Source organism: Muscardinus avellanarius (genome assembly GCF_963383645.1).
Source record: "Muscardinus avellanarius genome assembly, chromosome: 13".
NCBI classification, from domain to species: Eukaryota; Metazoa; Chordata; class Mammalia; order Rodentia; family Gliridae; genus Muscardinus; species Muscardinus avellanarius.
Genome location: NC_137799.1, coordinates 9,102,762 through 9,123,234, shown reverse-complemented (window position 1 = coordinate 9,123,234; position 20,473 = coordinate 9,102,762). Strand labels below are relative to the sequence as shown.

Genomic DNA, 20,473 nt, shown 5'->3' with positions numbered 1-20,473 from the left:
AAAGAGAGAAGGAGCTGTTGCTGTCCTAGGCTGGCCCCTGAGCAGTGCTCAAAGATTTCTGGGCAGAATGGCCTCAGCTGGCCCACACAGAGAAAGGAAGTGTGCCTGTGAAGCTGAGCAGTGGCCCTCTCCAAGTGGCCCATATGGGACAGGCGCCTGGCATGTGCCGCATGCTCACCGGGAATAGAGGCATCGAGTCCCTGTCCTCCAGCGCTCCAAAAGCCAGCAGCCACCAAGCTGAGTTCTGCTCTGAGAGCCTGAGCTCCAGAGGCCCCAGACACTGCCACCAAATGTAAGCCTTAAGTGAACAAACTTCTCAGGACTGTCCCCACCCCACATCAGCACAGGTCTGTGGTCCTGGGATGATCACACACTTTGGCCACTAGACACTGCTTACCTGGCCATGTCGCTGGCTCCAACCAGAAAGCCCCACAAGCCCCACAATCTAGGCGCTTAGAGAGGCTTCGTAGTCATGATTGATTAAATTGTTAGCTGCTGGTCATTGGCTCAGTCTCCTCTGGAGGGTGGGAAGTGGGGCCGTAAGTTCCAATCTTCTCATCGAGGCAGGGTCTCTCCAGCATGCAGCCCCACCTGAAGCTGCCCCGGGGCCACCCAGAGCCGCCGCCTCAGAATACAAGGAGCTGCTGTCACCTTATCACTCGGCAAGTTCCTGAACTTTAGGACCTCTTTGTCAGGAACCAGGGCCAAAGACCAAATGTCTAGCTTCACACTGCCAAAGCAGATCATTTCATCTCACAAAGTAATTGCTAAAAGATTATTTTCATTGGCCTACACTCATCTGTCTAAATTTTGTCCTCTGAGTCTGTCTGTCCATCTGTTGCTCTCTTCTGAGAGGTGGAGTTACCCACCATTGTTACTGTCCCTCGTTACTATTTCCTGGATATTTGTGAGGTCACTGATGAGTGTGTGTGTGTGTGTGTGTGTGTGTGTGTGTGTGTGTGTGTGTGTGAGAATTCCTGGAGATTGAGCCAAAGGGTGTTCTATCTCTGAACTACTCCCCCAACCCTATTTTATTTTTTAATTTTTTAAACAGGGTCTCACTAAGTTGCTAAACCTCGCTAAGTTGCTGAGACTGGCCTCAAACCTGTGATTCTTCCGTCTCAGCCTCCCAAGTACTGGGGTTACAGGCATGTGCCACCACATCTGGCTTGAATCTTATTTTTTAAAAAATATAAAAAGTTTCTTAAAATATTTATAAGCATCCAGTCATTTCAGTCATCTACACTGTTCCCTCACTTGGTCTACTCCCTCATTACTAATTTCTCATTCCCACTTCTATAATCTTAGTAATAATATTGAAAACTTACCAAATAGTTCCTGAACACTTACTATGTGTCAGATCTTCTTGTTGGCAAATGTATTTGGTTTTAGTTGAGCCACAATCATTGAACACATTTTTGGGAGCTGATGTGGAGGTTCAGTGTGTATGTGCCTTGTGCAGTGATCAAATCAGGGTGATCAGCACGTCCAGCGAAGGGACCTTTACACTTGACTGCTCAGGACACAAGGCTCCTCCCGGGCCGCGAGGGAGCGAGCTGCCCTCCCTCGCAGTGCTGCAGTCCGCCCGCCCCACCGGGCTGTGTCCCCATGCCCGGGTTCAGCTGTGAGGCAGCGTCGGGTGTAGCCACAGGGAGGTTTTGGAGTCGAATCGATCTGGTTTCAAACCTCAGCTCTTATGAGTTTGTGACTCAGTGTCTCTGAGCCTCAGGTGCCTAATGGCTTTGGAGAAAGAGGAATCCTGCTTTGTAGCACCCTATACGTGAGCACCTTGTATTTTGCACCAAGGTGTGGAGTTTTACATCGTCCTCATTAAACGTAACCTCTCTAGTGTGTCCCGAGTGCCCTCGTTCCTGTGACGTCTTGGTCCTGTGACCTGTCCTGTTAGCTGGCCCGCTGAGCGGCTCTCCGTTTTCTTCAGCTGTGCGTGTCTCACCGTCTGTGTGCTCACTCAGATGATTCATTATAAAGAGGTGGCCCCGGTGGGTCACTGGGGAGCTCCCGGCTGCTCGCTGTGTCAGAGCACGTGTAGAGCAGAGGGGGCAGTCTTCCAGCTTCTTACAGATGTCTTCAGTAGCAGGCGGACAGTTCTCTTATATACTGTTCAGGGATGTGGAAATTAGTTCAGAATTATTTCAATCATTCGGGAAGGCAATTAGCAATAACTAAAAATGTGTATACCACTTGGCCAGAAGTCCTGCTAGGATGTGTATTGCAGTGATATTTAAAATGGGGCGGGGGCCGGGCGTGGTGGCGCACGCTTGTAATCCCCGCGCTTGGGAGGCAGAGACAGGAGGATCGCGCAGGTTCGAAGCCAGCCGTGCACTGGCTTAGGAGACCCTGTTTCCAAAATGAAAATGTAAAAATAGGTCTGGGAGTGTAGCCCCGAGGTAGAAGGGCTTCCAGGAACCCCAGTACCACCAAAAATAAATAAATTAATTAAAAATAAATTAAAAAAAATAAAATGGGGCGGGGGATGGAAACTACCAGTAGAGCAGCAATGACACAAATGATGGTGCAGTTGCACATTTGGAATGCTTAGCCATAGCTGTTAGAACAAAGTAGAAGTATGCATACTATAATAGAAAATGTTACGGTGTTAGACATGAAAAGCAAGTTTCAGAATAATTCGTACAATATCCATTTTCCTTTACAAAAAGAAGATAAATATTCTTACCAACATGTAAGAAATTTCCAAAGAAATACATATGAATTTAAGAGTAATTTATTCTATAGAATGGAAACAAGAGGTGAGGAAAAGAATGGGAGGCTTTAACTCCCCCTGCCTTTTCTTCTCTGTTGTTTATATTTTAAAGATCTATAGTCAATTGGAGTATTTAACTTTTAGGATGTATAGTTATTAAAAAGAACAAACGAAGCTGGGCGTAGTGGCGCACACATGTAATCCCAGTACTTGGGAGGCTGAAACAGGAGGACCCAGGTTCACAGCCACGCCCAGCTACTTCATGAGGCCCCCACAACTTAGTGAGACCCTGTTTCACTAAGATCCTGTTTCAAGATAAAGAATAAAGAATGGAGCTGGGGTGTAGCTCAGAGGTACAACGCTCCTGGGCTCAATCCCCACCACACACACACACACACACACACACACACACACATTAGACCTATATGTACTGACATCGGAATACTCCCAAGATCTTTTCCTTCCTTCCTTGCTTTCTTCCTTGGCTTTTTTATTTATTTTTATTTTTATTTTTTTTATTTTTTTGGTGGTACTGGGGTTCCTGGAAGCCCTTCTACCTCTGGGCGTGTATCCCAGACCTGTTTTATATTTTTGAAACAGGGTCTCTTATGCCAGCGCGGCTGGCTTCAAACCTGCACAATCCTGTCTCCGCCTCCCAAGCGCAGGGATTACAAGCGTGCGCCACCACACCCGGCTTTCGACATTTTTATTTTTAGTATTATTGTTATCATTTGTTGTTGTTGAGACAGGAGCTCGTTGTGTTGCCCAGGCTGGTCTTGAGTTCACAGGTTCAAGCATTCCTCCCACTTCAGCTTCTGAGTAGCTGGGATTACACGTGAGTTTCACCACAGCCAGCTCCAGAACATTTCCTTTAGTGAAAAAATAAGTTTCAGCCGGGTGTGGTGGCGCATGCTTGTAATCCCAGCTCTTGGGAGGCTGAGAGACAGGAGGATCGCACAGGTTTGAAACCAGCCTCAGCTACTCAGTGAGGCTCTCAGCAACTTGGTGAGACCCTGTTTCCAAATTTTAAAAAATATAATAAAAATAATAAAAATAAAAATAAGTTTCAGTGTAATATCTACACTACTGTCCCAATTATGAAAAAATTATATATGTCTGTATATGTGTGCTTGTATGTGAACGTGTGGTATGTGCAGCATATATAGATATATAAAGTAAATCTTTGAAAATGTATAAGAAAGATCTGGAACTATCCAAATCAATCTGGTAGCGGGCTATTTATAGGGAAAAGAAATAGACTGGGATGCAGAAGATGGGGGAAAGAAAAGGGTTTTGATTTGTGTATAGTTTCACATTTTACAACCAGCATATATGCCCATTTACATTTGTAACTCAAAAATCTCTCCTTTGTTTTCTAAAAAATCCATCTTTCCGCCCATCAGTTTTATCTGAGCCATTTAACCTAGGAGCTGGGCCACAGTGTGCACTGTTTTAGTTTCTAGTTACTGCTAACTGCATGCCCTCATTCATCGATCTCACTCTGGAGGAGATAGAAAAATCACAGACATGATATAAAGCCTTGGGTCTCATTTGTAGCATGTATGTTGTGTAGATTTCCTGCTGGAAGCCAAACATTTGAGAACATTCAAATAAAATCAGGGTGTTATATAAGGTGTGTAGGTTTTTATTAAATTACCCTCAAAATATCCTGGCCAGCATCCGTCTTCCTCCTTCACACAGCACAAGTATAAACGGGTAAACAAGGTAACGGTGAAGAGGATGAGAAACCTTTGTGGGTTTCAAAATTTGATGCAAAAACAACCCAGCTCGCTCAGCCTCGGAACGCATCCCATGCGCGGGCATTCACGGGCATCTGCAGCACAGACCGGATCCGGCCCCCAGTCTACATCACCTCTTTTAGCAAATATTTACCTGAAAGGGCACACAAGAGGTGCAGGCGGCTGCCATGGTTAAACTTCTGTTATCTCTCATCAGAATATTTCCTCCTAACTTTCTTGTTGATGTCAAACAAGTGATGTGTTCCTGTTTCATTGTCACCATAAATTGCTGTAGACAAAACTTTCTGTCACGGAACTCCTTTGTAACATAGGTCACAAGTCTAAGCAGGATTATTGAAAGTCAAAGCCACTATTAGATGCTACTACACCTAACAGTAAACTGCTGAAAGTAACAGAACTGAAATGTTAGGAGTTTGATCAGAGGATGTGGAAAACCTGGTGCTCTTGTATATAAATTGGTGCATCCTCTTTGGAAACCTGTTTGGCATTGCATGTAAGCTGTACGTGGTGGCACACACCTATAATCCCAGTATTTGGAAAGCTGAGACAGGAGGATCACAGGTTCAAGAACAGCCTCCGCCATGTAGTGAGACTCAGCAACCTAGCGAAGCCCTGTCTCAATTATGGCTGAGGGTGTAAAATGTCCCAGGGTTTGACCTCCAGTACAAAAAAATTGAACATATGCATCTTAGCTTTTGAGAATAAAGTGTGAGAATCTGAGCCTGCCTTTGGCGGTCATGCGCGTTATTCTCAAAAGCCAAAATCGCAGGTAGTCCAGGTGGCCGTTAGCTGGAGAACGAACGCTTGAGAGGCATGAATGCGCGATGTGTCCTGTGCACCGCGTGGTGGCGGGGAGCACGAGCCGCTGCCGCGGCAGGAGCACAAGTGGATGCCACGGACACGGGGCAGAGGACAGAGGCCCGGGCCAAACGAGCACACGTGACAGGACTGCAGTCCCAGGAAGTTCAAGAGCAGGTGAAACTACCCGGCAGAGTGGAAGTCAGACCGCGGTTCCCATTCAGGATGTGACTGGATGATGGAGAAATGGACAGTAGAGCCTACTGGGTCCTGAAGATACCTCCTGTCTTGATCCAGGGAGTGGTCACAAAGGTATGTACACACAAATGTAAGTTATTTGGCTGGGCATGGTGGCACTTGCCTGTAATACCAGTACTTGGGAGGCTGAGACAGGAGGATCACAGGTTTGAGGACAGCCTTTACAAATAGTGAGACTGCCATTGACCTAGCCAGACCCTGTTTCCAAATAAAAAATAAAATTAGGCTAGGGGTGTAGCTCAAAGGTAGAATGCCTCTGGGTTCAATTCCTAGTGCCACAATAAATAAATAAATAAATAAATAAATAAATAAATAAATAAATAACAAACTTGGCTGGCCCTTTGCGTGTCCACTGCCTCGCGGCAGCATGCAGGACCACACTTCTGGGGACCCGGGCAGAGGGGTTTGCTGGCTCCACTTCTCCTGCCGACTCTGGGTGTATTCTTGTCTTTGCACCTTGTCATGTGCTTTAACAAGGGAGCAGAGGCGTCTCGCTCTGTGAGACTCACAACTTTTTGGGTGTCAGGTTTTTCCCCCATTTCAGTTAAGCATTCTCTGAAGATGAGAGCCAAATAGGTAACTTTATAATCATTAAAAAAAAAAAAAAAGAAAGAAAGAAAAGGCAGCCAGGCATGGCGGTGCACACCTGTAATCCCAGTACTTGGGAGGATTGCAAGTTTGAAGTCAGCTGCAGCAATTTAGCAAGACCCTGTTTCCAAATAAAAAATAGAGTTAGAGGTATACCTCAGAGCTAACACCCCAGGGTTCAGTCCCCATTACCACGCACACGCACACACACGCACACACACACACACACACACACACACACACGCACACGCACATGCACTCACACAACCTCATAATTGACAGTTTATACTCTAGATCTAGAGGCCTGAGCACATCATGCCCACATCCCACCCCTCCCCCTGAGGTGCTGGCTGCATCTTGCCCCTCCTGTATTATCCATTCTGCAGTCCCAAGAGCGGCCCTCGGGAGGGAGGCTGGCAGAGACAAGTGCTTCAGCCGCCCAAGAGTGCACTCCATGTGCCCTCAGACCTCGGCAGTGTGGGAAGGCTGGGACAGCCCCTCTCCAGACAGTGTTTTTAAATGCATAGTGTAGAATGCATAGGACTACAAAGGAAAGTGGTTAAAGTGGTTGTGTTGAAATGAAGAAATGAATTTTTGGTGTTTTTTTTTTTTTTTGTAGTGCTGGGGATCAAACCTAGGGCCACTTGGGCATGCTGGGCAAACTCTGTGCCACTGAGCTACACCCCAGCCCCAGGAGGAGTTCTTAAGCGTAACTCATGATACAGACATAGATATAGATATACATTAAATGAGCAGTGTATATACAGATATATATTAATGCATTAAATAAGCAATCCAGAGGTAGGTTTTATTTTTTTATTTTATTATTATTATTATTATTTTTTTTTTTTTTTTGGTGGTACTGGGGTTCCTGGAAGCCCTTCTACCTCCGGGCTACACTCCCAGACCTATTTATTTTTTATATACTTTTTGTTTGGAAACAGGGTCTCTTTTTTTTTTTTTTTTTACTGGTGCATTGTAATCATACATCACATTGGAATATAAGACCTGAGAGGATATACAAGCACACATCATCCAATTAGCCCTCATCCAGTCCCCATCCCATTCCCTCCCCCTCCCTGGATCCCATGCTTGTTTGGTGATTAACTTTGATACATTTGTTTAAGTACCTCCTGGGTTTTAAAGAGGTTCCATCCTCCCCCATCCCATCCCCTCTGATTGGTCACCGTAATTGCTTCGCTATAGGGTCCTCTCTATAACTCGACCTCCTCTTGTTACCCCTTTCCTCTAGTTATTGCTAATTAGGGGAAGCATCTGGTTTTTATTTTCTGTGATATTTCTGTGTGCATGCCGCATTACAAGTTCCAATCCCACTCTTGACAGACCCAGTAGTGGCCTAGCCACCCGGAGAACTCTGATCCCAGTCTCGCTGGCTCCAGCACCGGCCTTGCCTCATGGGAGGCCCCTATTCTGGCCTCACTGGCCCCCGCACCGGCCTAACCTTTCGGCTGGCTTCGATCCCAGTCTTGGAGGCCCCAGCACCGTCCTTGCCTCAAGGCAGGCTCTGATCCCAGCCTCACTGACTCTGGCACCGGGCTAACCCCTTGACAGGCCCCTATCCCGGCCTCAGAGGCCCCAGCACTGGCCTTGCTTCATGGCAGCCTCCGATCCCAGCCTCGCTGGCCATGGCACCAGCCTTACCCCTCAGCAGGCTCCAATCCAGGCCTCGGGGGCATCAGCACTGGCCTTGCCTCACGGCAGGCTCAGATCCCAGCCTTGCTGACCCCAGCACCGGCCTAACTCATCGGCAGGCTCCAATCCCAGCCTTAGAGGCCCCAGCACCAGCCTTGCCTCATGGCAGGCTCTGATCCCGGCCTCGCTGGCCCCGGCACTGGCCTAATCCCTCGGCAGGCTCCGATCCCAGCCTCGGAGGACCCAGCACTGGCCTTGCCTCACGGGAAACAGGGTCTCTTAAGCCAGTGCGGCTGGCTTCGAACCTGTGCTATCTTCCTGTCTCTGCCTCCCAAACTTGGGGATTACATGCATGCACCACCACGCCTGGCTGGAGGTAGGTTTTATAGCTACTATAATTTTAAACACTGAAGAATATAAACAGTATTTCTTTCCTTTTCTTTTTTTTTTTCTTTTTTTCTTTTTTTTTGCAGTACTGGGGATAGAACTCAGGGGAATTATACCTCTGAGTTACACCCCCAGCCCTACTTTTTTATTCTTTATTTTGAAACAGGGTCTCACTGAGTTGCAAAGGGCCTCACTAAGTAGCTGAGGCTGTCCACGAACCGTAATCGTCCTGTCTCAGCCTCCTGAATGCTGGGATTACAAGCATGCTCCACCACGCCTGGCAACAGTATTTCTATATATCTGCAATCATTATAATAAGTTCTAAAAGTATCTGTGTTTTTTTATGGCATGGTTACCAGGACTTTTCATTCTACTGCAGTTTTTTGCATACATTCATAGTTGAATCCGTAATTAAATGAAACACTTAACTTTTTAGTTTAGAATTTGGGAAAAATAAGATGAATGTGGTGACATATGCCTGTAATCCCAGTACTTAGGAGGCTGAGACAGCAGGGTCACAGGTTCAAGACCAGCCTCAGCTACTTGGGGAGAACCTGTTTCAAAGTGAAAAATAAAAAGGGCTGGGGATGTAGCTTGGCGGTAGAATGTCCCTGGGTTCATCCCCCAGTACTAAGAAGGAAGAGGAGGAAAGAAGGAGGAGGAGATAAAAATGTATTTGTTTTTCCCCAGTCAAGTGCCTGTCCCCTTCCCCAGCCTGGGTTCTTCTAAAACTCCTGGCCTGTGCCATCAGAACCACCTAGATGCTTGTTACAGTACAGAGTCCCGGGCTGGGGTGGAGCTCAGCAGTGGAGCATTTGCATAGCATGCAGGAGGCCCTGGGTTCCATCCCCAGCACAGAGGAAAGAAAAGAAAAAGATGTTCAGGTCCCACCCAGAGACACCCAGAGCAGAAGTATGCAGTGGGCCCAGGAGTGCATGGCTTAACAAGTTTGAGTTGCACCAAGCCACAGTTGGGAACAGCTACCTGAAATAAACCTCTCTGAGCCATGGAGACTTTGCAGGACTGAACTGTGCTGGGGCAGTATTGATGCTGTCGAGCATCCGGCCGTGGGACCATGACACCAGCCGTCATGGAGTCTGGCTGCTGAGGCCAGCTTCCTGGGCGGGGCACCCCCTTGGTCTGACCAGCTGGTGCCTGGTGGCCCCAGGGGTCATCGCTGTGTTCTTCCTGGTAGCATAGTGGAAAGTTCTGTGGACCAGGAGTACTACCAGGGGTTCCTGCTTGCCAAATGAGCGGCTGTTGATGATGAACCACGCATAAATCCTACAAGGAACACAGTCCACTTATATGCTCCTCTGGAGTCCCACCAAACAGAGAAGGACCATCTTTTTTTTTTTTTTTTTTTTTTGAGGGTCTGGGGATGGAACCCAGGAGCATTGGACCTTCAAGCCAACACACCCTGCCCTATTTTTTATTCTTTATTTTGAAACAGGGTCTCACTGAGTTGCATAGGGCCTCACTAAGTAGCTGAGGCTGTCTGCAAACCACGATCCTTCGGTCTCAGCCTCCTGGATGCTGGGATTACAAGCGTGCCCACCACGCCCGGCGAGGGACCATCTTAAACGAGTGATCAGCATAACTTCACCGGTGAGAAGCAGCTGGACACCTTGAGTGAGTTTGTCTTGAGTAGGTGAGAAGGACAGGTGTGCAGACCCCTAATCGAATTGTGGGGAAGTGCCAGCCAAACCCCAACTGAGGAGGAATGCTTTGTTTAAAAATGAGGGAAGCCGGGCGTGGTGGCGCACGCTTGTAATCCCTGTGCTGGGGAACAGAGACAGGAGGATCGCGCAGGTTCGAAGCCAGCAGCGCTGGCTTAAGAGACCCAGTTTCCAAAGAAAAAAGTATGAAATAGGTCTGGGAGTGTAGCCCGGAGGTAGAAGGGTTTCCAGGAACCACCACCAAAAAAAAAAAAAAAATGAGGGAAGAAGGGTGCTGTGTTCTCTACACTGTCACTTTCATAAAAGACTCTGTGGGAATGTTCCAGATGAAGGGTGTCTAAAGAGACATGGCAACAAAATGATCCCGAGCTGAGGGAAAGCGCTTTAAATGGCGCTGTGAGTCGCTCCATTAAATTGGAATATAGACGATGAAGTATTGTATTGATGCTCTATTTACAGACATGGATGAAGCCGCGTTGTGGTTACGTAAGAAGTATTTCTTGGGGGACACGGAAACACTGAAATACGAAGGAATAAAGGACTGTTATTTATGCATCTGAGGTTCCGGGGGAAAACTGTGTGTGTGTGTGTGTGTGTGTGTGTGTGTGTGTGTGTGTGTGTGTGTGCGCGTGTGTATTTGTGTGTGCATGTGTGTGTGTGCACACGAGCCAGTGCTGGCAGCTCCTCAGCAGGTGAGCCTCGTGACAGGTGCGTGGGGCTCTTTGCTCTCTCTTACTTTTGCATCTCCCTGCACTTGTTCTTATTTTTGCAGCTTTCATATATGTTTAAATTATTTTCCAAATAGAAAATGTATACATGCATAGCAATAGCTAGTTTTTCAAAGCTTAAGAAGATCTCAATAATATGAAGGAAGTTTAACCCATGGTCTTATTTCATGATGGGTTAAAAAGGCATGAAAAAGGTCAGAGCAGATGATGTAATACCCAAGATTAAAAACAGAAAACACCTCTGAAATCGGAACTCGTTTCAGTTCCAGCTCTGCTACTGACTGTCTGCATCCCTAAACAGTACACGTAAGGTCAGTCTCAGTGTCTTCAGCAGGAGGGGTAAAGTAGACTGTGTCTCGTGAAGGCGGTGCTGGCGATTCTGGAGGTAATGCACAGAACGTGCTCAGCCTGGCACTTGGCCCTCAGAGCTCTCGGTGAGTGGCAGTGCTTCCGAAGCCGCGAGAGCCAGGAAGCTTCCCCCATTCATTCGTAAGGTAGCATAAGCCCCAAAGAGTTCCAGAAATGCACTCGGAAAAGACGCCTATAGCTCCATCTCACTCACAACTGTGATCCATCAGTCATGTGTTAAAGCCCACAATCTATTAAAAGAATAGACCGTGACCTACGAGGGTGTATTCCAGAGAGCTAAGATCCGTTCACCATCAGAGGAGCTCTTACTATATATAACTGCCTCACTATGGTTTTCCTCTATGTAAGCTGTTTTCTCAAGAGCTACCCCCAAAGTTTGTAATAACATTCAATGTTCATTCCTGAGAAAAGCCGCTTGGTTGATTTGGACTGAAGAAAACTTTCAGCATGATAAAGAAGCTGATCACAACCATCTGGTACATCTCGAGAGGCACGTCAAAGTCAAAGTATGTGCCAGTGGTCCGTCTTCTGTATGTGGCACAGGTGGACGTCCACAGGGCCTCAACAGAGTAACCAGAGTATCCAGCCATTCAAAAACTGGCGTCTAACAGAGACTCAGCCCAGGCCACGGAAGAGCCATTTACTGTAAAAGTATTAAATGCTTTATAAATGTTGGGAGTGACAGCGTGTTCAATAATTAGAATTGGGTTCACTGATAAACTGTCAGGGGAAAATTAATCCTTACTTCATAACACATGAAAAATGCTGTGAAGTAAGGGTTAATTTAAAGGCAGAGGTGTGCGTGGAGGCTCACACCTGTAACCCCAGTGCTTGGGAGGCTGAGACAGGAAGACTGCAGACCAAAGGCCAGCCTCAGCAACTTGGTGAGACCCTCGGGAACTTAGTGAGACCTTGTTTTGAATAAAGAAAATAAAGACTGAGGGTATAATTCAGTGGTAGAACGTCCCTGAGTTTTCCAGTAACACACACACAAACACACACACAAACACACACACAAACACAAATGCTAGGCAGATTAAAGAGCTAAATGTAAGAGTGAGAGCTGGGCGTGGCGGCGCACGCTTGTGATCCCAGCATTCGGGAGGCTGAGACCAGAGGATCGTGATTCATGGACAGCCTCAGCTACTTAGTGAGGCCCTCTGCAACTCAGTGAGACCTGGTTTCAAAATAAAGAATAAAAAATAGGGCTGGGGGTGTTGCTCGGAGGTCCAGTGCCCCTGGGTTCTATCCCCAGACCCGCAAAAAATAATAAATAAATAAATAAATAAATGTAGAGTGAAACCACAGACTACCTAGAGTACAGGCATAAATAGTTTTATTAATAATGGTATTAATAATATTTTCGTTAATAGTGGTGTGAAGACTCTTTATGTAATGATACCTTAAAAAGGAGCCATAAAGGCAAAAAGTCTGAGAAATTTAAAATATCCCTGCCAAAATTACCATAAGCAATTTTAAAAGTAAAAACTTAATTAGAAGAAATTATTTGCAATGTATTTCAAAGATTTTGTAAATAAGAAAAATACCGTACAAGGATGGGAAAGGCAACAAAGTCCATAAACTGGTAACCCACAAAAGAAGAATGATAACTGACCAATAAAAACATGAAGAAGATGTCCCAATGCACAAGTATGCACAGCAATCGCAGACAGCATCGGCTTGCCCTGTGTCGCTAAGTTGAGGAGAGCTGCTGTCCCGGCAAGTGGCGCTGGCCCCTCGTGACGGAGCCCTGACTCGGCACCAGTCTTCCTCGAGGTGGGACTGGCTCTGTCACAAATCCTGGATAATGAGATACTCTTTGGCAAACAGTTCAACCTCAAAGTAAGTACCACACACCTAGAATGAGATGCTTGTCACAACTTTACTTACGGCAGTCCAGCGCTGTTCCACGGGCTGTGTTGTATCATATGACTGAGTACCATAGAACCATTAAGAGTGACGTCGTAGAGGTCTGTGTATTGACTTGGAAAACCATATCAAGTGAAAATGCCATGTATACTGGAGAGTCAGGGTGATGCCGTGTTGGCAAGAAAAATACCCAAGTATGTACACTGGAAATGATGAGATGAAAACCACCCAAACAGGAGGCATGATTGTCTTTGGATGAAGGATTTTGATCATTCGTTACATCCATCTGTAGTTCCACTTCCATCGGGTAACTTTTATGAGACATTTGTTTTATTCCGCAAAGCCTGCGGACTCGAGTCAGATGGGAGTGTGTTGTGGAGCGTGCCTGTGACAGGTACACACGGCGCTCTAGGGGGCGCCAGCTCCCAGCTAGTGTGCAGCCCCCGCAGAGGTGCTGGACCCCATGTTAGAACTCCAGGTTCACTCAGCTCTTCCTCCTGCACCCAAGGACCTCTAGAACGCTTGCATGAGGTGAACTCAGACTGAGTGTCTTTGCTAATGAGAACACGCAGTTACCACCCTTGGGTGTGTGCCTTTGCCTTTAACTATCTATATATAATTTTTTTTTTCTTTCTGTCTGGCCGCTGGTTCACTGCCAGTTTCTTATTTACTTTCTACATAAGGCTCTTAATGGCACAACTTTGTTCCATTTCAGAATGCGGCTGCTCTGCCAGGTACATGGAGAAGAACCGACGTGCACCTAGAGAACCCAGAGTACCACACCAGATGGTATTTCAAGTACTTTTTAGGACAAGGTAATTATGGTGGTTGGGAAGAAAGAATATTCAAAACTAAAAACGAACGTCGTGTAATTTCTGGTACCCTATATGAATGGAACTAACCAGCACAGGGACACTGATGTCAGGATATTTCATCTCAAGGTCAGTAGTAAGTAAGCCTTGTAAATTAAGAGATAAATTTTTCTTAATGTTCTTTTTAAAATAAATCCTGGTTTGTTTATTTTTTGTTTGTTTTTGTTTTATGGATTTGTGGGGGAATTCCTAGTTATCTTTGTCCCCGGGGAGTTGAAGGTGCTTAGATCATCTGAATGAATGCTTTGAGAGACAGGAGTTTTCAGGGCAGAAAAACGTTTGCGAGTTTTGAACACTGGCTCATGGGCAGTGAAGAAACAAGTTGGTTCCCTGAGCTCCGGGGCCAGTCTGCAACTAGAAGGACAACGGACGGTGGGTGCTGGCGTTACTCCGTCATTAGCGACAAGTGTCGCTGCCGTGTGCAGAGCAGCGGGGACGCGGTGCAGAGGCAGTCATGCTCACGTGGAGCCTAGAGATGTCTGCACCCTGGCTCTGCCCACAGGACCTCACGTGACTTGCTCTTGGCTTCTAAGGCTCAGCTGCCCTAGCTCCGTCGGGTAGGGGTATCGCAAGCCCCTACCTAGTGGGTGTGAACAGAAGTTTCAGTGAGATGTAGAGGAATAGCACTAAACCCAGGTGCCTGGCAAGAGCCCGGACACTAGGAGACTTTAGACGTTGTTCACTCAGAACGAAGCACTCTAGTGGATACTTTGGGGGGGGGCGGGTCTGGGGGTGGAACCCAGGGGCATTCGACCTCCGAGCTACAGCTCCTGCCCCATTTTTTATTCTTTATTTTGAAACCAGGTCTCACTGCGTTGCAGAGGATGGAACCTAGGGACATTGGACCTTCGAGCTACACCCCCTGCCCTATTTTTTATTCTTTCTTTTGAAACCGGGTCTCACTGAGTTGCAGAGGCCTCACTAAGTAGCTGAGGCTGTCCACGAACCACGATCCTCCAGGTCTCAGCCTCTCGAATGCTGGGATTACAAGTATGTGACACCACGCCCAGCTTACATAACCTATTTTATATTTTATTTGGAAACAAAGTCTCAGTAAATTGCTAAGAGTCTCACTAAGTAGCAGAGGCTGGCTTTGAACCTGCATGATCCTCCTGTCTCAGTCTCCCAAGTACTGGGATTCCAAGCGTGCGCCGCCACGCCCGGCACCTGTATCAGGTTTGTGAAAAGCCATCCCTCAGGTCTGATCACCTACTTCATGGCCCAGGCAGCACATATACACTGATGCACTAGCCCGTAAGCAATCGCTCCAATACATTTCCAATCCTGCTATCCCTGTCATTACCCACTCTGCTGTTCTCTGCGTGTCCATGTATATCCACTAGAATGCTTTAGCCGGGTGTGGTGGAGCACGCTTGTCATCCCAGCATTCGGGAGGCTGAGACCTGGAGGATCGCGGTTCGCGGACAGCCTCAGCTACTTAGTGAGGCCCTCTGCAATTTAGTGAGACCCTGTTTCCAAATAAAGTATAAAATAGGTCTGGGAGTATAGCCCGGAGGTAGAAAGCCCCTGGGTTCCACCCTCAGTACCACCAAAAAAAAAGAGAAGAAGTCATGGATTTGGCCAGGCAGTTTTTTCAGGTTAGTGTCGGGGTGGGGGTGTTCAGAAGCATTTGTAAAGAAAGAAATCAGGGAAATTGTCATCTTCCCCAGTGCTTGGAAGGACTGGGTAGCACCTGCAGCGCCCGCGGCCATCTCCGCCCAGAGGCACCAGTTGCGTGCTCACGGTTCTCAACCCGTGTCTTCCAGTCCATCAGAATTACATTGGAAACGACGCGGAGAAGAGCCCCTTCTTCCTGTCGGTGACCCTTTCTGACCAGAACAACCAGCGCGTGCCTCAATACCGGGCAATTCTTTGGAGGAAAACAGTAAGTACCGGCCTTGCCCTTGCCACCCATCCCCAGGGCTTAGTCAGCACCCTGTCCAGGTGGCCCGGTAAGCCTTTTTCTAAGGGCTTCTCTCCATTTGCCCATTTCAGGATTCTACTATTCTGAACTTGACAGCAATGTTTCTGTTATTTATGAGCCACTAGTCAGACATATTATCTTCCTTCCATCTTGGCCTCTGAGAATACAGAACTGTAGTTTATGGAGTTTATCAGTTCATTAACCTTAGCTCTACCTCGTTAGTCCACCTTCCACGAAAAGAGAAAGCTGTATTGGAAGAACACAGCGGCTGGACGTGGGTGCCGCCCCTGTGGTGGTCCTGGCTCCGGGCGCCACCCTGCCAGCCACTGCATCTGCTGTGCTTCTAGAAACTTTTAGGTTTAGCCCTTACGTCAGTGTGGCAGGTTAGAAAACTCTAGGCGTAACTAGACAGTACCCCTGCGCGTCAGAGAAGCGGGTCTCCCTCCTCTCTGTGCTGCTCTCGTGTGACGCTCATTACGGCTCCTTTGCCCTGTTGCCCGAATGCGTCTTCTAGTCATTCTTGCGTGTGATCTTCGCTTTTCATCTTTTCTCATTATTTTCTCCTCTTGGCACTTTTTTCTTTTATTCTAGGAGAATTTTTACAGATATAATATGTAGTATACTGAAAAGCACGTGCACACACACACACGCATGTATACATACATGTATAGCAACAAATCAGCAACTTCAGAAAGCCCAGAAAGAATCTTCAGGAACCACTGCACAGTAAACTATGATTAGGAACCTTTTATAGTGATTTAAAATAGAAATAAAATCTACCATTTATTAAGCACTTACCTCATGCCGGCTACTCCAAATTCCTTGTCCAGTAGATGCTCTTGTCATCAGAGGGGTGACGGGCCAAGGCCACGTCCCGGTGGGCGCCGACCCCAGGGCCGAGTGGCTGAACGTCTCCGCTGTATGTCACAATTAATCCTATGTGTAAACCTTTGATGCCACTGTCTCGTCTAGTAGGCTGTAAGCTAACGGAAGTCAGGGGCACTCTCTCTATCCTCAGTAATGCCTCCGAGCTCAGTGTCCTGCACATAGGAGGAGTTCCAGGAGTGTTCCTTGAGGGAGTTTTAGATGACGCCAAATCCACCTTAACTTCTGGGCCATGGTATGCTTCAGAATTTTTTCTTTTTTTTCTCAGATTTTCATATAAATTTATAAATTCAATGCAATTCCAATGAAATTTCTAGGTAAACTTTGTTTTTTTTTTGTTTTTTTTTATCGGTGCACTGTATTCATACATCATAGTAGGATACATACTTTTGTAGACATACATACACACTTTTCCCAGTCAGCCCCCACCCAATCCCCACCCCATTCTCTCCCTATCCCTCCCTCCCATGCTTGGCTTAGTAGTTGACATCTAGCATTATGGCAATATATCTAAATTTAAAAATGATAATCTCACATAACAGTTTCATTTGTCTGATACCAAGCTTTTGATGACTTAAAGATAACATTTCAATATTTCTTTTTGCTTTCTTTCTTACCAGAGAATATTTTTTTTCTATTTTTTAGGTGAAACTATCATATATTTATATATATATTTTTCAGAAAAAAATCTATCCTAATATGGAAAATGGACTCTAGATACCCAAAACGATCTTGAAAAAGAACAAAGCTAGAAGATATATATTTTCTGATTTCAAACCATATAAAGCTACAATAATTGAAACAGTGTAGTACTATTCTAAAGGCAGATATATAAACCATTGGAGCTAAATAAAAGCCTAGAGCTAAATTATTCCCTATATTGTCAAGTTATTTTTGACAAGGTTTCCATGAACATTTGGTGGTGGAAATATTAATCTTTTAACTAAATATTGTTAAAAAATAATAATTACATTGAAAAGAATAAAATTGGACCCTTACCTAATCCCATATACAAATATTAACTCAAAATAGATAATAGACCTAAATATAAATCTTAAGACTATAAACTTTTAGGAGAAAATCTGGGTCATTAAACCTCACAACATTGAAATTGGCAGTGATTTCTTGGTTATGATTTCAATGGCACAGGCAACAGAGGAGTATACAAACTCCCTAAAAAAAAATTGTATATCCAAAGACAATGTAAACAGAGTTAACAGTTACTAATAGAATGGGATAAAATATTTCCAAATGCTATATCTGAAGGTATATTAATATTCCAACTAGAAATCCTAGAAATTAACAACAATAAAGGCAAACAATACCCTTTAGAGATAGGTAAAAGACTAACATAAATAATGAATCTCCACAGATAACCAATCTTAGTTGTCTGTTGGATGGAAAATCTTGTTTCTCTGGTTCTGGTGTGTGTTACCTATTTCTTCTTTGTAGTTAATCTCTTTGAGTATTTTCTCTAGTGCTGGTTTTGAAGACATAAATTCCTTCAGTTTCTGTTTGTCATGGAAGCTTCTTATTTCTCCATCTAATTTGATAGAAAGTTTTGCTGGGTAGGAAATTTTTGGCTGGAAGTTGTTTTCTTTCAGAGTTTGGAATATGTTACTCCAAGCCCTTCTGGCTCTCATGACTTGGTTTGGGAAGTCTGGAGTGATTCTAATTGGTTTGCCTCTGAATGTCACTTGGCCCTTTGTTTTTGTTGCCTTTAAGATTCTCTGCTTGGCTTCCACATTGGTCATTTTGACAATTATGTGGCGTGGGGATCCTCTTCTCCGATCCTGTCTAAAGGGAGTTCTGTAAGTTTCCTGGACCTGTGTATCGACCTCTTGCTCTATGTCTGGAAAATTTTCTGCTATTACTTCCTTGAAGAGATTGTTGATCCCTTTGGTTTCACTTTCTTTTCCCTCCTCTATTCCAATTATTCTTAGGTTAGCTCTCTTAAAATGGGCCCATATTTCTTCAATATCAGATTCCTGCTGTCGGATATTTTTTTCTAGATTAGAAACTATGCATTCATTTTTGGATTGCTCATCTTCTAAGAGCAAGATTCTGTTCTCCATGTGTTCTAATTGGTTGTTTGTGCTTTGAATTGAGGCCTTTACTTCATTAATTGCATCCTTTATCTCTTTTTGGCTCTCTCTGAGTTCTTTTCGAAGCACCTCTATTAATTCTACAGTTATTTTCCTGATTTGATCTTCTAGAAATCTCTGATTTTCTGTTTTATCGGGTTCTGATGTTGTGGGGTTGTGGGCATTTATTGCTCCAGTATTATTCCTCTTTCCCATGATTTTGGATGTTTGTGCCTTCTCTGGGTTTTTCCCTTGGGTCACTATGACTTCACTTAAGGTGTTCTGGATCTCGAGTCAGTAGTATCTCAGACCCCACTACTCCTTTACTGGGTTGTATCACAGAGTCTCCGACCCAGAGAGTCGATAGAGGCTGCTTTAGACTGTGGGGGGTGCCAGGTTGCACGTTCTCCTATGGTGTGATATCTCTGCCACCGCCACTCCCCCACTGGATCAAGTCCCAGGGAGTACAATACTGGGATTTCTCCTCTGTGGCCCGCAATTTGACTCACTGTTCTTGAGTACGCAGATGTAGCTGTACTGGATTCGGTGAATTCTCTGCTGCTGCCGCCGGTGGCAATATGGCGCCACTGCTACACCCTCGGCCGTGAGGCTGGCTGGCGTATTTCTTCTTGGTTTTGATTTCCACTCTGAATCCCTGCAGCGTGTGCTGAGCTCGGCCACTGGGAGCTTTAGATGCTCTCTGCGTGGAGAAATCCTGCCTGGCTGTTCTGCAGCGGCTCACCTCGGCTTGCTGTAGCCGTCCCGTGAATTCGCCGGTGCCGCCGGCAGTATGGCGCTGCTGCCACGTCTGCTGTGTCCTCGGGCGTGAGGCCGATTATCTCCTCTGTGGCTCTGTTCTCAGTCTGCTTTCTCTCTGGAGCCTGGTGATTTTTTGCTTCATTGGTGATGGTGTTTTCTGGCTATGAAAGGCGCTTATTTTGTGGTAATGGAGATTTGTTGTTAGCGGAGCTCTTAAGCCCCGCTTTTCTCGGTCGCCATCTTCCCGGAAGTCCCAGAATTTTTTTTTTTTGAAAGAAGGGTTACAGGGGATTGAAACTAGGGAGCATTCTACCTCAAAGCTATACCCCCAGCTCTTTTTTTTTTTTTTTTTTTTTTTTAATCTTGAAGCAGGGTCTCCTTAAGTTGCCAAAGGTCCAGCTAAGTTGCTGAAAATTGCCTCCTGTCTCAGCCTCCCCAGTACTGGGATTACAGACATGTGCCACCATGCCCAGCTAAATTTTTCTTTTTTAAAGTAGGTGTAGGGTAAAAGTCTCTTGGTGTGAAGTCTTACTTGTGAAACTGTTTCCTGCCGAGAAGCTTCGACTCGTGCCCTCCCCGAGCCACTGTAATCGGGGTCAGTCCTGCCGTCCACACAGCTGTCCTGGAAGCACAGTCCAGGCAGCAGGTGGAGGCGACCGTGATGGGCTTCCCAGAGCAACATGGCTTCCCTAGTGTCACGTGACCGTGTCTTCACCCAGAGCCTCTTATGTTCTGCACCGGACAGCTGGTTTTCTGACCTCCTTTTATTTATTTTTATTGTACATTTGCTAATTACATTTTCAGTCTTTTCCGGTCCCACTGTCCTCTTGAATGAATGTCTCTGCAGCCAGTGGTCATTCTTCCAGTTTCTTTCCTCCTGCCCCTTTGCTTGGCTCTTTGGGAACATGAGGACAGGGCTATGAGCCCTCACGGTGGCAGAAGAGCACGTGGGTGCACGTGGCTCCTCTGAGCTCTGCCTGGCTTCTCTTGGAAAGTGGCTGGTCTGGACTCTGAACTAGTGGCCACTGAGATGTGACTGGTCCTTCTGGTTCTTTTGGGTCAGGGGAAAGTACTGCCCTGAACCCCCTGGTCCCCGCCATTTCCCCCTTGCATGGAAGTTCCTCTTTGGCCCAATTCC

The 20,473-nt window shown here is 46.0% G+C and overlaps 1 protein-coding gene across 2 annotated transcripts in view; it reads left to right on the top strand.

Annotated features, from left to right (window-relative positions):
- The window catches only part of GARNL3 (GTPase activating Rap/RanGAP domain like 3), a gene marked incomplete at both ends in the record, with an annotated part of 163,494 nt that overhangs the window by 72,298 nt on the left and 70,723 nt on the right, over positions 1-20,473 (top strand). For both annotated transcript variants that reach the window (XM_080708491.1, XM_080708490.1), the window contains 2 exons: positions 13,527-13,626; positions 15,450-15,568. In XM_080708491.1, coding sequence (XP_080564617.1) covers positions 13,527-13,626; positions 15,450-15,568 — 219 coding nt within the window. The remainder of the gene's footprint in view (positions 1-13,526; positions 13,627-15,449; positions 15,569-20,473) is intronic.